The 16,921-nt window shown below is 30.9% G+C and overlaps 1 protein-coding gene across 1 annotated transcript; it reads left to right on the forward strand.

The window, feature by feature from the left end:
* Positions 1-1,850: 1,850 nt before the first annotated feature.
* Positions 1,851-9,526, forward strand: LOC112011068 (beta-glucosidase 12). The gene is given in 13 exon segments (XM_065771282.1): positions 1,851-2,009; positions 2,131-2,200; positions 3,914-3,972; positions 4,359-4,434; positions 4,588-4,665; positions 4,752-4,839; positions 6,256-6,511; positions 6,853-6,968; positions 7,113-7,330; positions 7,424-7,455; positions 8,878-8,980; positions 9,115-9,223; positions 9,358-9,526. Coding segments are annotated over 13 exon segments (1,530 nt in total). The 5' UTR covers positions 1,851-1,853.
* The last annotated feature ends 7,395 nt before the right edge of the window (positions 9,527-16,921 follow it).

The raw sequence follows: 16,921 nt of genomic DNA on the forward strand, positions 1-16,921 counted from the left end.
TTCTTTCAACCTTTCAATGACACCTATGTAACTCCGACATTGTGGTACCATTTAATTCTAACCCATATGAGTAGGCTATGATAAAAGAAGGGAGCTTGCGTTTTTTATTCGGTGACGGTAGCTTACGATTTGTTGTTGAAGTTAGAAATTTTGGATTTTGTAAAGGTTGTAATTTGTTTTGAGTTTGTGGGTGTTTGGGATTTTGGTTTGGGAAAGTCATAAATGTATTTTGTTTTAGAAATAAAGAAAAAGAAACATTCTAATTGATTATTTATGAAGTTAGCTTCTTTTTTTTTTCTTGTGTGTGTGTGTGTGTGTGTGTGTTAGAACTCATAATTTGTAGGCTTCTTTGTTGGTATTTTTTACTGCTATTTTATGCAATATGAGCTATAGTGATAAAAATAAAAATTGATGATGATTTCAAATTATTTTTAGTTTTTTTTAAAGGGTACGGAAGCCCAAATAAAAACTATTAAATTTTGATAAATGGATGTGTTTTTAGCCAATTGATCTTTCTTTAATCACATTCTTTTTATGTTAATACTTACAAATAATTTCTTTAATTTCATTGAGACAATGAGTTGGGCGTTTGTGATTGAGGTTTCCATATTTCGTTGTGAGAATAGAGTGGTTGAAAAAGTATTTGGGAGGTTGTGTAAATTTGTGCAATTTTAGAATATAAAAGTACTTTATGCTTTAAATTATTATTTATAGATTTCAAAATCATTTAATTAGTTTTAAAAATAAATCTACTTTTAATGGTAAATATTATAATATGTTATAGTCTTATAGTCTTATAGTGTTATATAATTTTTAAAATAAAATATGAATTAAGAAAATAAATTTTCGAAGTATTCAAAAATATTGTGGCCAAACATAAATATTATACAACAAAATAAGTATTATATGATGGTCTTAATATACCTAAAAATGATTTTAAGTGAAATTGTAAAGTAGTTCATACATCGCGTGGGACATCATCTAGTAATTATGAATTAATGGGCTGTCAAATTTATTTATTTATTTATTTTTTTTGAGAAGATAGTATTTTAAACCTTGTCATTTGTATTTTGATAATTACTCTTTATTATCAAGTCAAGACATTAATTAGTTTTTTTGTGTAGGTGAGAATTGAATACCAAATCTCCTATTCGACGATAAGACTTCATATGTTGAACTAACTAGAATCCAGACGTAATATCAAGTTAGTTAGATAGTGTGTTTGTAGTTTAACAATAATTTGTAACTTAAGTAACAAGGTTGAATTAGTAGAGTTTGTTTCATCTTCTCACTCAACCTTAGGTTGTGTAGAAATACAGGGTAAGAAGCTATGTAATTCATCGACAAAGAATAATACAAGTTTTCTTTCCTGAATTCACTTTTCCTTCTTTTTCATACTTTTCTCTTTCGATCTCTCTCTCTCTTCCCTTTAATCAAAATACTTTCACTGCTTTGAAATCTATAATTCATTTGCCTACAATGGATTAAAAAATAAACAGACTTTTGATAGATCCTAGAATAAAAAATATATAACTAATAAAATCAATATTTCAAAAAATCCACTATATATACATGAGCACTTAATCAATCCATTAAAGGAATTTTCTCAATCTTGTTGATTTTGATAGGATAGAATCTATTTTGGAGGATATCTATAATCCTACGTACAATGTCAAACAATCAGTTGAAGGACAGCTATGATGACTAGCATATTGCCTATCCCTTTTTTTTTTCATCTCTATTTTTATCTTTTCCAAAAAAATAAGATTACGTAGTGCTCTTCTATAAAAGAAAAAAAGAAAAAACCAACAGATTATATCTAGTTGCTACACAATAAAAGGGCAAAATCAATTATGGCCTTTCAAGGCATTCCAGTGTTAGGCCTCCTAGTTCTTCTTGTCTTATTGACTAATGGCACTGCTGTTTCACCAAGCCTTGACACTTCTTCACTCAACCGGACTAGTTTTCCCAAAGGTTTTGTTTTTGGGACAGCAGCAGCGGCTTATCAGGTAATTATGTCACAATTTCCTTTATGTTAATTTGAATCAAAGTTTTTCTTCAAATGTCCTGAGATACCAAGAATATGATCAATATTATCATGTGCACATGTCTGTTCATTCAAATTTCCAGTATGAAGGTGCAGCAAAAGAAGGTGGTAAAGAACCAAGTATATGGGACACTTTCACTCATAGATATCCAGGTCTCTCTCTCTCTCTCTCTCTCTCTCTCTCTCTCTCTCTCTCTCTCTCTCCAATGTACAAATTGTCATGTTATTTAATATTTTGAATAGCTTGGTACTCATACAATTTTATATTTATAAAATTTATTGTTATTATTAAATTTAAAGGAAAACAAAATAAGGAGATTCTTCCATGTAAAATAATGGTAGGTAATAAGGTAATGTAAGTGATGGATTTAAAAAAGAACTAGTAGCTGTTGTGAAATTGTATAGTAAAGATTACAGACAGAATTCCCTACATTGTAGTAATTTACAATTATAACAAAAGTAATGCTACAGATACTACCACTTTTCATACATGAAGCTAACAAACTTATGTGCCACCAATCTCTAAAGCATATGGACAAAGTTTGTGTGCAAATTTGGTTGTAGCCTAAGGCCACAATTTCATTCAATTTTTATTTTTTATTTTATTTATTTATTTATTTTTTATATTAGATATGAATTTTGACAAATCCACAATTCGATTACATTTTCGTTTTATATCTTCCATACTGGAAAAATTTTCAAAAGATCAAAGATAAATAGCTATTTCATCAATCATTTGTTTAAATTGCAAGTTTATGTAGTATGAAATTATACATAAAAAATAAGTTTATGGATCATATAGTAAATAACATCCAATTGATACAAAATTTGACTAGTGTGTTAACAAAGTAAAGAACATGTAATCCAGTGGTTAGATTTTCAAAATTTGTAGCAATGTTAAATTTTTAAAAGGAAGTTGTAGCCTTAGGCTACAACCAAGTTTGTAGCCAAATTTTGTTCAAAATATATTTTAAACATTCATTTAATAGGTGGTTGAAGTCCACCAACCATATATATTGTCACATCCATTTGTAAATTTTATGTAGTAAAACTTGTAGAACTTAGCATTTTCCTACAATGAATTAGCTAAAGTATAGATCTATTAGGGTTTTTGACCCCAATTGTTACCAAATTAATCAAATTTTAACCAATTAATTAATTGATTATTGATTAAAATGATTAATGCATCAAATAAGCACAGATAACATGAACACCAAGAATGATAACTTAAGAAAATTTACGAAACTGTGGTTTCATAGTAAAAACGTGGGGAGGATTTAACTTAAAAAAATCCACAAGGAAACATTTCACTAAATAAAATGGAAGTTTGTACAATAGACTTCACCCTAAGTCTATTGTTACCTCATATAGTACTTACTTACATGACCACACGTTCTCGTGAAGAGAATAAGATGCTACTCCTGTCCCTCTATCTTTTCTCACTTTGCTAATCTTCCCTTCTAATGCGGGTCGGGCGCAGGCGCAGCTCTGAATCCATGGACTTTTCTACTATAAAACTGTTGCACACAAACTCTCCTATTTTTTACTTTGAAATCTCCACTCAAAGATTTAGATTAGCAACTCTTGTTTATTGAATGCAAAAACTTTACTTTATGATTGGATCTATTATTTGCACAAGGTCTCCGCTATAGCTTCCACAAGGATTGGAAAATCTCAAAATTTGTGTACAAAACACTTCCCCCCTCTTCCTTCCTTTCTTCCTTAACTGAATTCCAAACTAGAAATGAGTTGTATATGTTATGGTCGTGAGGGTTAAGTACTAGTTCCATTTTTTTTACGGCTCTAATGGTCTAATTACTAGTTCTTAAATAGTAAAAGAAAAAAATTCTTACAATGAAATTGCAGGTAAAATAAAGGGTGGAAGCAACGGAGATGTAGCTATTGATCAATATCATCGCTATAAGGTATATATGTTGTTCGGGGTTCAAAATTAAAATTGGAAAGAAAACCATACATATGTGGACAAAGTTTAGCTACAAAATTGGTCATTGCCTAAGGCTACAACCAATTTTGTAGCTAAATTTTATCTTACATATAATTAGCCCATCATTACCAAGAGTTGTTTAGCACAATTGCACAGTTTTGTTTTCTTTATAAGGAGAATCGGGGTTCTTATCATTCTTTCTCCACTTGTTTATATATATATATATATATATATATAAAGATTGTCACATGCTTTTTTCTTATTATTGACCATATCTAACCAAATACAAGAGAATCACAATATAATAAATCTTCATTTCAGCTTTTTCCAACAATTTATATATGCTTTTGTTATTACACATGGTAGGGAGATGTTCGGATCATGAAAAAGATTGGCTTAGATGCATACAGATTCTCAATCTCATGGTCTCGAGTACTGCCAAGTAAGATTATCATTTTCACAATCCCATAAAAGGTCTGAACAATCCAATGACAAGGACATATCATCAAGTGCACATCTTAGGTTGGAATGAAATGACTATTGTTTTGTGACCATATTATGTTCCTAATAATCTCTTTTTTGTGACTAATTTTAGAAGGAAAACTATCTAGGGGTGTGAACAGGGAAGGAATCAAATACTACAACAAACTAATCAACAAGCTTTTAGCCAGAGGTCATGAATAATTCTTAAATTCCATCACATATCATCAACTTATCATGCACTATTAATTCACTTTTGTTTGCTATGATTGAATGCAGGTCTACAACCCTTTGTGACCCTCTTCCATTGGGATCTTCCCCAGGCATTGGAAGATGAGTATGGTGGTTTTTTGAGTCCTCATATTGTGTAAGTGGTAAATTTACCTTATGATCGATGATTTTATTCATTTGAATTTTAATTAGTATAGTTTTAACAAATTTCATTGTGATTATGATCTTTAAAATTTTAATTGATGACTAAAATTCTAAGGAATCGAAAGGGGGGGGGGGGGCGGGAACATTTTGATTACTACTATTTTAAATTAATGACTTATTTGTGAAGTTGCTGGGCTCATTGTCTTACAAAACTATTGAGTTTGATATTATTTGTTAAGAATTTATCACTGAAAACTTGTTATGTGAGATCATGATATGATACATTAACGAAATATTAACCTACAATTTAATAAAGAAAATTAATTTCCCCTTGTTTTCAATATAGTCCTATATTGAGTTATTTGACTTCTTTTTGTTTCCAATATAACCCTTCTGTCCAATTTGCTCCACTAAAATGATATCATTTTGAAAATTGAAAAATATTAAGGCTAATAGCTAGCGAGAGACAAAATTAGATAGAATGACTAAAAATTGAAAATATATTAAAGATAAAGGATTGGATTAAGAAACAAGGAATTTACACGATTGAATTGAAAATCTGTAAAAGTTAGAAAGTGTAATTTCACTAATTTGTGATTTAGTAAGTATCTGTATCAAGTGCTAAGTATTATTATTATTATTATGCATTAACAAATGTATACACTAACAAAGAAAAATTTTAATTTATGTAAAAACATTTTGCTGTCAAGTGTTTTATAGCTCAACTGGTTGGCCTTTTCAAATTACCCTTCCCCAATTATTGGATTATATATATATATATATAATCCAAAGTTAAGAGAAAATCAAATTTAAATTTAAATTGAATTTCAATTGGAGTTCAATTGGGAGCCATGTGTCTTATTTAATTTTTAATTTTTGTGCTAAGTGATCGAATAATTGAGTATGAAAATTAAAAATTTCAAATCCAATTAGATTCAAAATTAGTTTTAAATTGGAGTCCAATTTTATACCACATGTTCATTTAATTATTATTATTATTATTTTTTGGTGGCAAGTGAATTATTGGGTACAAAAATCGAAGAATCCACATCCAACTAAATTCTAAATCATATATATATATATATATATAATGAGAAACCATGATATATTTTAAAAATCTATGGTTTAAAAAGGGTATAAGGTAATACCATATATAATTTCAACATTTTATTTAAAATATATAATTTGAACTGAATAATTATGATTGTTTTTAATTGTATCTGTACATATGTACGTGGTTACACACTAATTTATATAAAACAGAGAGCTTTTTGCTTTTGGGATAGTTAGGCCTTTTAGATCTATAATTGAATTGTGCTAAAAATGAAGTGCTCATGTACAAATGTACAATTAATTTTTGTAATGCAGTTATTCAATAGTTTGAAAACTTTTGCATGTATATGTTTAGGGATGATTTTCGGGATTATTCTGAGTTTTGCTTTAAAGAATTTGGTGATCGTGTCAAACATTGGATCACACTAAATGAACCATATAGCTATGTCTATGCTGGTTATGTAGAGGGGAAATTTGCACCAGGTCGGTGTTCTAGTTGGCAACAGTTAAATTGCACAGGTGGAGATTCTGCGATAGAACCATATTTGGCTTCACATAATCTAATTCTTGCCCATGCATCCGCTGTCAAAGTGTACAAGCAAAAGTATCAGGTTCCATACACCAAATTGCTTTATGTTTATTTTACTACTTTTTTTCTTTGTCTTTTTTTGTTTCAAAATTGTACTCCATTTAATAAACGTGGTTGCATTGCACTTGATACAAGACAATCTAAGGTACGTTATTTTAAAACCTATATTTGCAGTGCTGATAAACTTTGATAAATTCGCAAGTCAAACTTGTCTTTCAGTATTAGTAATTGAGTAAGTATTTATCTTTTCCGTTAGTGTGCAAGTGGATTAACTCTTTGTTGAAAGCTTATGAATTAATTTGTTAAAAGTTTATCTAAGTGAGGATGAAATTAGATAAACAAGCAAGCATTCGCTATGTGCAGGAAGTACAAAAAGGTATTATGGGTATATCCTTAAATACAGACTGGTTTGTGCCATTCTCTAACGTGACGCACGACCATGATGCTGCGCTTAGAGCCCTTGATTTCATGTTTGGATGGTAAGTAAACTAGAACTACATGACTCTTTGTTTTGGACATCTATTTTACTATATTTGCTAGTTATTTCCAAAGAATAGAAAAACCCTTTGCTAGTTTAATATAATATGTACAATAAAGACTTAAAATTTCGTGGTTTGTGGTAGGTTTATGGATCCCCTAACCAATGGTGACTATCCACATATCATGCGATCTCTTGTTGGCGACCGATTACCCAAATTCACGAAAGTGCAATCCAAGATTGTAAAAGGATCATTGGATTTTCTAGGGCTAAACTACTATACTGCTAAATATGTAGCCGACTCACGTCAATCCAAAGTTGAAAACGCAAGCTATTTGACAGATTCGTGAACTAATACTTCTAGTATGAACTGAATCTTTTGGAGCCATGATTTTGATTTTGCTGTTGTAACTCATACATAGTAAAATGACCATGCTTTTTTTTTTTTGGTGGCAGGTGTGCGCAATGGAATCCCCATCGGTCCAAAGGTGCGTAAAAAAGTGAATATACATAACATTGATACAGATCTTAAGATGGTTATAGTAGTTTGATTCAAATTTTTTTTTTCTTTTATGCAATTCTTAAATGGTTTAATTTTCACCCAACTTAAAGATTATATATATACACACACACACACACATAAAAACTCCATAACAATTTTGTTGTTTATTAGCAATTTTCTGAGTAAAAATTGAACTTTAAGATCATTGAATTTTCAAAATGTCACATGTCACTTCTATTAAAAATTCAAGAGAATTAAGGGATATAACAAGTTAAGAGTCTTTTAATTCAACTAATTGAAACCATCTAGTATTTTTAATGAAGATATTCAGGGTTTAAATCCTCTCACTCCCAACTATTAATGTATAAAAAAAAAATATATATATATATAAAAAGGAAGATAGCTAAAACTTTTTGAATTAAAAAGAAGTAACTTTGTAATCCAATTTAGAAATTGTTTCTAAATAACAACCACGCACTCTTAGTATGATGATCACTCCAAAAGTACAAAGTTCTTGTGGGGTGAGGGGCAAGGGGAGGGATTCAGTTCTCCAGAAATGAGATTCATACAAATATAAACTTAGATTAGGCTAGAGTAGAATTTCTATTATGTATATAAAAAAAAAAAAATTGTTTCCAAATAAAAACATTTCTAAAAAAGATCATAAAGATAAGAAATTATCATATAATGATTTTCGTTTGATTAGAAAAATCAATAAATAATTTGACCAAAAAAAATGAAAAAAAATAATAATTTGATTAGAAAAATCAATAAATAATTTGACAAAAAAAAAAAAAAATGAAAAACAACCCAATGCCATAGAAATATTATTGGAGAACTCAGCGCCAACAAGTAGGAGAAGCCGCCAGAAATTCTCTAAAGTTCTAGATTTTGATTTGATATTTGCATAAATTAAGGACCTTTCCTTAATCCTAAACATAGCCACACACAGTATAAAAAATGCAATGAAATATGAAAAGCCTTTCACTAATCTTTAACCGGATTTCTCAATCTTCATTATAGTTTATTCTCGAAACCAATTGCCCAAAAAAGAAAAAAAAAAAAAATGGTGGGGGTGCAGAAATAGTTAATTTCCCCATAATATCAGGTTGAGGAATAAGTAACACCTTCCCGTAGTATTTAATGAAACAATTTTGAAGAAAAATATTTCCATGGCAAAAATATGTAATACCTAATGGTTAACGAATAGACGTATTAATTTGTTTTTTTCGGATCTGAAAAAAACAAATTAATACGTTATTTTGTGTGTTATTCCCGGTTCTCCCTTTTGAAAATGTAAAGAAAAAATAATGTGGCATCATTTCTTTGGAGGGTGTAAAAAGAGAGTTTTATACCGAATCCATATTCCATAATGAATTTAAAATCTTTCTTTAAAATGCCATTTCAGCTTACTTCAGATTGGATTCATGTCTATCCAAGAGGAATTCAAGACGCTCTATTATATACAAAGACAAAGTACCATAATCCATTAATCTTTATTACCGAGAATGGTAATTTTCTTTTGAACTTTTCAATTATGGTTGCATTAAAGTTATGGCACTAGCCATAGAAATTTTTTTTTTTTTTGGAAAGGAATGCTAGTTTGGTTTCCATTCGAATCTAAAAATTTGCTACTATATTATAGGAATTGATGAGTTCAATAATGCTACATTGCCACTTAAGGAAGCCCTTGCAGACAACTCTAGAATTGATTATCACTATCTCCATTTTCAATATATTCATAGGGCTATCAAGTAAGTAAAGAAGACCTCTCTCTTTCGAATCTAGTGATGATATAACTTTCTTTGTACTAATATCAATATGCCGTATAAACAATTATGGAAATTGTTGTTTCTAAAGCCCAATTGATCCAATTTTTTCAATGTAGGGATGGTGTTAATGTGAAGGGATATTTTGTATGGTCATTATTGGACAACTTTGAATGGAGTTCAGGTTACACCGTTCGGTTTGGCATCAACTATGTAGACTACAAAAATGGGTTGAAAAGACATCCCAAGCTGTCTGGTCGTTGGTTTAAGAAATTCCTCAAGGAATAAGATAACAAATTAATGACTATGCTCATGTTGAAATATATAGTAGCATCATACCATCTCCAAAATAATGTCTGTAACCTATAAAATAAAAGAACATTAATGTTATTGTATACAAACTCAAATGTTTCTTAATTAAATTACTCTATATATACTATTTGCGTATAATGTTTGGTTTCTCCCTTGGGCGAAGCCATATAGTTATCACTAAGATTAATCGCACTTTTTGTTGAGGCCCTGAAATAAGAGATTTAAATTAATTAATTGAGGCCCAAAAGCGTAATTTAGAATCTTTGTGAATCATCATCCATCTGGCTGCTTTCACAGAAATAGGATACCCAGCCTTAATGGTTGTCGAATTACTTAGAAGACCTAGTGGACTGATTTGGATCACATGAAATGAGTCCTATTTTGCAGATAGCAATCGATCCCAGATAGAATCCTTTAGATTTAGTGGTGAATACATCAATGGTGCAGCCAAAGGTTTTCTCTATAAGTTGTCCACAGATTGTAGAGATGTTTTTCTTGAGATTGTTAACTTCTCTTGCTATAGTGTATTTGTTTCCTTGGGAAAGATTTATGTTGTGAAATTTTAAAATACTCACAAGTGTATAAACCATATCGAATTATAGTTTGGCAAGAACAAGGTTGAACCCACAGGGGACTTGTATGAATGTAGGAAAATTAGTTAAATCTTGACTAAATAAATCCTAATCTAGTTTAATAAAAATTGGTTGTTTTGAAATTAAATAAACTAACCAAGAAATTAATCTAAGAAAAAAATATAATATAAAGCAATAAAAAGAATAAACAATCTAGAGAAAGGAATTAAGAATTTTGAAATCCATCATGTAAGTCATATCAACATGGAAAATATTATCGCTAATTTTTCCCAAACTACTGCATGATAATCTAGAAACCAATCTTACTATCATGTAAAATATTCTTGTTAAAATCCCTATTTTAGAATTTAAAGCGTGCTTTTTTTCGCTTCCTAAGTATAAAATCAAATCATTAATTGTATTAGAATATCCAATTTTAAAATTAAACAGTTATAAATTGTACGGTCCGTGAATCAAAGCCCATCCCAAGATTAAAGCCTATGTAAGTCAGACCCACCCAAGTTGTACCGAACAATGATGAAAGGCCCAAGTAGGGAATAGTCCGAACCGATCACCACGAGTTATCGCCAGGGGCGTGATATAATGCCTTGGGGAAATCCGCTTGTCGAACACGAATCTAGAGGCTTGTGCAAGTTCCGATGGAATCATTTTAGGAGTGTGTAGTGAGTCCGGCCGTTTGATCAGTAGTATAGGGCAAAGAGGGACCCACTTGCTTGGGGAAGACCACTCCTCATGATGGCAAACCCACTAAGGGAAGGCTATAAGATGGGGAAGAGAGGTGTGAGAAAGGGGTTGGCAATTTTTGGGGGGAAGAGAGATATACGAGAGAAAAGAGAGAAACCACTAAAAAGGGGTAAACTTAGCACCATTAATCTTGTGTCTTCTCGGAAACACACGGACAGGGGAAGAGAAAACTAATTGGGCTGGGAACATTTGGTCTTGGGCCGTTGGGTTGGCTTTCAGATGTTTTCTTTTTGTAGGAAATTCCATACCCCTCAAAACAAGTAAATTGGAAGCCAGACCCAAAAATTCATGTAGTATTTTGGGCTTGACACTACATAAACCAAGTATTCAATTAATTAAGATAAATCCTAAATTATGAGAAAAACATGATTAAACTCATCTATATTCTTATATTAGTCAATTAAGATGAAAGAAAGACAATTTAAATCATTAAAGAACAACTATTGTTGGAAAATTTAAATCTCATAAAATAATAATGATAATCCTTAAAAAGTTTTATCCTCAACCTTAATTAAAAATTTAGCTACTCATAGTGATTGAAAGAAAACACAAGAATAAAATACCAAGGATTAAACTAAAAAAATAAAATAGAGAAAGTAATAGTCACAATATTGCCATAAAGAAAAACCCACCCAAATGGCCTAAAAGTCTCTCTTTTGTATTTCCATGAAGTAATAAAGGAAGCCCACCTGTAGACTTCTCCACGAAAGCAAAACCTCTTCATTTATTTTTTATTTCTTTTGCTTTTGCTTTCTACGCTTCACACCTAGATCTCTTCTTCTTTTTTCAATTTTCTTTGCTTCTCTTTACTTCATGGCTAGCTCTCTTACGTGCCCTGCTTGGATTCAGGGGAAAGAGAGGGAGAGCATTGACCAAAAATTAAGCTAATTTATGACCAACTTTACTCTACTCCCCCCTATTCTTTCTTAATCCAAACATACCATTTAGTTGGCTTGACAATCGACCTGGCCCACCTAGCATGCAACTTTTGAATTGTTTAACATGTCCACGTAAATAGCCTTCATTATCTATAAGACAAAAATAACTTATAATAATTCACAAATTAACATAAAAGTAAGGCAAAATGGTTTTTACTTTGGGACAAGTTGTTCCCAATGATGAAGCCAAGAATTTTTTTACATGAGGAAGAAACAAAAAAAAAATATAATAATTATTTTTTTATAAAAAATTTAAAAAAAAAAAATCTCTTACATATATAACAGTTATAATAATAATGTTACCATCTTTCTTTCTTCTTAATAATGAATCAATAAATTTTAACTCTCCCATAAACCTAGATTTTCAAATTAAATTAAAAATCATTAAACATAATGACTAAGATACAACCAAAGTCAATTAAAGATCGCTAAAAAGAGTAGACAAACAAACTCTCCATGCATACAAAAATATAATCAAATATGAAATAACAAATTATACATTATACTATTATTTTATTGGTAATTATAAGTTTACATTGTATTATCAATGTAAATATTACATTGTAGACTAAATAAATGTGTATAATATCATATACATTTATTTAAACTACAATATAAATCTTACATTCTAAGCCCAAAACAAACTAAGAATTTTCTATATTTATTTTTATTATATATTATCAGTTTCAAGAATTGTATTTTTTTATTAATATATTTTTCTAATTTAATATGACAAATAACAAGTAAAGGAAATGATAAACCTAGCCTGAGAGTATTGCTTTTGCTCTTGAAGACAAGTTGAAGTGTAAACCATACACATGTAGGACTTGTAATCTCAAATGAGTCAAAATCTGTAAAAATTTTGTCTTGGACTGTGGTATGAATGAAAGAGTAAAGAAGGAAAAATTAAAAAAAAAAAAAAAAAAAAAAGACCAGACCAACTAAAAGAAATGAGAGAGAGAGAGAGAGAGAGAGAGAAGAGTATGCAAATTTGCAGGACTCTGGTGGTCCCGTTGGTGATAGTGTGACTGTAAAGCAATGCAATTTAACAAGGATAAAGAAGAAGACCTTCCCATCTAACACCAAAGTAAGCCATAAACTAGCTTTTTCAATGAGGTGGGAGAAAAAATTAAATTTTTTTTTTTGTTTCTCTTTTTTTCTTTTTTAGATAATTGTTAAAATAGTCTTGTGTTTATCATCTACTTGGTGATAAATTGTATAGGATTGTAATGCTATTTAAGTGAATCTAAAATGTATTCATAAAAGTATAAAAAAATTTAACTGGAATGGGGGCTAGAATTTACATATTTATTTAAAAAGTTAAACTGGTATGGGTGACTCTTATACTGATAGTGATATATATATATATATAATAAGCCAAGAATGTATTGACCCATTTGGTAAATTAATTAATTAATTAGCCAAGTTAATTAATTAGATTCAATTACATGCAATAAGTGTGGTAGCACAAACAAATCACCAAATAACTAAATGCAGCGAAAAATAAATTTGACACAGGTGATTTGTTTACGAATAGGGAAAATCACCAAGACAAAACCCTACCAAGTGAATTTAAGGTTACTACTCCCGAGAATCCACTATTATCAAAACAAGTAGTTACAAGTAAAGGAATCTCAGTACCTTATACCAACTTACAATTAAACCCTTACTTCAACACACAATTGGACTTGTAATGTAGTGACAATCTCTCCTTTCAATGCATGGCTAACCAATCGATGCACGGAGCCCAGTATGTGACTAACACACCAACTTAAGAAAGATGTTGGCTGCAAAGTTCTTCAATTCATCAAGATGATGAATTTCAAGAAGCTCATTGGTTACAAAACCCTCGACGTAAAGACGCAGCAGCTTCTTCAAGAGAAAGATGAACTAGGGAAAATTGTCTCTGGTCATAATTTGAGTGAATAATTACTTTGAATCAAGTTGCATCACCTTAGATGGCCTTTAAAATAATTCTTATATATGTTTAGGGTTGTGAGAAAAGAAACTCTACACAAATAGCTTGGATATGTGTGAAAAACAAACCTGGAAATCTAAATTTTGTAATTCTCGATAGATACAGCTCTGTCGAGAGCTACCGAGAATCACATATTAAATCTTAATAGAGACATCTGTCGAGGTTTAATGAACAACACTTCTTCACTTGATTCTTGGACAGATTTGCATAGCTTCAATACTAGCCCTAAACTCTTGTTCCTTGAAGTATTAAACTCATTCTAGATCTATCCAATTACAAGTAAAGTGCATTTTGTCAAAAGATTAACCAACTCTATATAACATTATTCTAACAAGTTCTACTTATGTCCTAACTATATATATGTACGTTTTTAGACCCCTTAAAACACAAGTTGTTTAATCTAACATTAAGTCAAGTTCATTAATAAGATCTAGGTTAAACACATTCAAATCATATCATGTAAATAGGGCAGAAATATAAAGAACACACGATAAGATAACCCAGGAAAACCAAACCGGTAAAAAACCGGAGGAGGATTTAACCTAGTTATTCTCAAGGTAAAACAGTTTCACTATGAAAGAATTGAAGTTTGTACAATAGAAATTAGACCACTAACATTCTATTGCTACCTCGAGTAGAAAACTTACTACCACGACCACGTGACAGCTCCGAGTCTACGGACTATTTCTTTCTTAGATCCAAAGCAACTACAAGTTCTCCTACTTGTGTTTTTCTTTAAACTCTTGAAACAACAACCGAAGAGATAACCAAGTTCTTAACATCAATCTTGATCTTGATAACCCTAAGTGTGTATAAAGGTAAACACCTCTAGATCTCACAGAAGATTCACACACATAGCATATCAACAACCTCTAAAATGTGGCTAGGGTTTTTCTTTTTATACTTGAAGCAAAACATAAAACCCTACATATCATATGGGCTTGAGATGAGTTGGAAATTCTGTAGAAAAAACAATCTACACGAGGTTCGATTGATCGAGTCTAATTTTCAATCGTTTGAGCCTTGTAGATTTAGTCCAATAAATTCTGCAATCACTTGATTCCAACTTTACACATAAACACACTTTGAGCAACCTAAATCTACACTCTAAGTTTTGATCATGGTTTGCCAACACATTACACATTGAAGTTCTAATAGATTTAGTTTCTAAAGTCTTAGAACCTAACAAACACCCCCTTTGGAAATCCGTGACAAAACACATAACAAAACTGAAATGCTCAAAGTTACAAACAGCCCATTTAAAAATTAACAAGCTCAAAAGGAATTCAACCTAACTACTATCTATCAGTTGCCAGTGTAGACAGCAGCACGATTGAATAAACCTGTAAACTGTATCTTCCTGAAACACTCAACAAACACATAAATGCATGTGTAGAAAATACAAGTAAAACAAAATAAAGTTCTTGATTTTACAAAATAGAAAAATAAAAGACATATACCATGAATAACCTCATAATATAAATCAATAATCAATGTAGCACATGTGAAACAAGAAACAGTAAAAGAAACATAAAACAAGTGTCTCCCCCTAACATATATAACCCATAAAAAATAAATACATCAAGATCAAAAAAATATACATCATAAAACTCCTAGATACAATCTAACAAAACTCCCCTTTTTGTGACGAATTGCCAAAGGGCAATCAAGGCTCATCATCAAAAGGAGGTGGTGGAGAAGACCACCGAGCACTTGCCAAATCTGCACACAATGCTTGAAGCTCTGTGAGCACATCCACCAAAAGCTGTTCATGTGCCGCCTGAACAGTCATGACATTATCCAACATACTCCAAGTGGATGAATCACTCGAAGAAGAAGGTGGAGAATCAACAGTGGCAGTGGGATCAACAAACTCCTTAGTTGTGGGGTCATCTGAAGAAGGAGGATGAGATGCAGCACTTGTGGAAGACTCTACATAAGGGCGTTTAGAGCAAGCTTTCATTTGAGCTGCTCTTTGCCTATGGTAGGTGGCACCTATAGGAGCTATGATATGGACAAGCTCAAATGTAGGAAACTCCTTTAATCCTAAATGTAATAAAATCCTATGAATAAAAACAGAGAAGAAAAGACCATGTGACTTAGAACTACTCCTATGAACCTTAACTAAAGAACAAATGAAAAGAGACGAAAACACATAGGACCATCAGTCACAAGAGTATACAAAAAAGCACATCTCTCAATAGGAATGGTGTGCAAATGAGAGATAGGCCAAATCGAATGACAAGAAATCAGGAAAAACAAGTAATTGAGCTAAGTAAGCTCACGGGAGGTGATACAAGGATCAGACCTAAATATATTAAACTTCTCATAGGTCTCTTGGTTTTTCTCAAACCTAAACCTCTCACTATCAAAAACCGGGGTAGAGGAGGTGGTGGTGGTTTTCTTGTTGGCTTTAGTCTTCCTAACCATGATGCTAAAGGTTGGAAAGGAAAGATAAAAACAGAAATCCAAGAAAAAAAACAAGAAAACCCAAGGCAGACTGCATTAGAAAGGGTTAGACAAAACAAATATATAAAATAAAAATCTATATGATGCATGACATGAATGCACATATGATGCATGCCCTAATGCATTGAAATTTGTTCAATTCTATATTATAAACCAACAATTGTCTTGAACATAGAGTTTTAGAACAAAAACCCCAAATTTTGAAAAACCCAATTTCAAAAATCCCAACAAATTGATCAATTTATCATTACACTAGTTAGATAACATCATATAATGACATAATCAATCAATAACACAAGTCAATTTCATCAATTTTAGCCCAATTGAACAAAATCCCCAATTTCTTAAACTTTCAAGCCCTAGAATTTCACATTTTTCCCAAAACACAAAATCAATCAAATTAATGCATGGGAATCATGTTAATAACATCTAGAGAAAAAAACCCAATGATCAAATGTGAACGAAAACAATTGAAAAATAAAAAACCCCAAAAATCATGAGTTTAAAAATTTCAACTAAAATACATGAAAAATGTAAATAAAATGAAAAAGAAAGGGTAAAAGTGACTTACAAGCACAAGAAGACAAAAACCCTTGAGAAATTTTCGGAAGAAAACGACCAATTTGGCTTCGATTGGATTGGTTGAAGA

The sequence above is a fragment of the Quercus suber genome, unplaced genomic scaffold, assembly GCF_002906115.3.
Source record: "Quercus suber isolate HL8 unplaced genomic scaffold, Cork oak 2.0 scaffold_41, whole genome shotgun sequence".
Lineage (NCBI taxonomy): Eukaryota > Viridiplantae > Streptophyta > Magnoliopsida > Fagales > Fagaceae > Quercus > Quercus suber.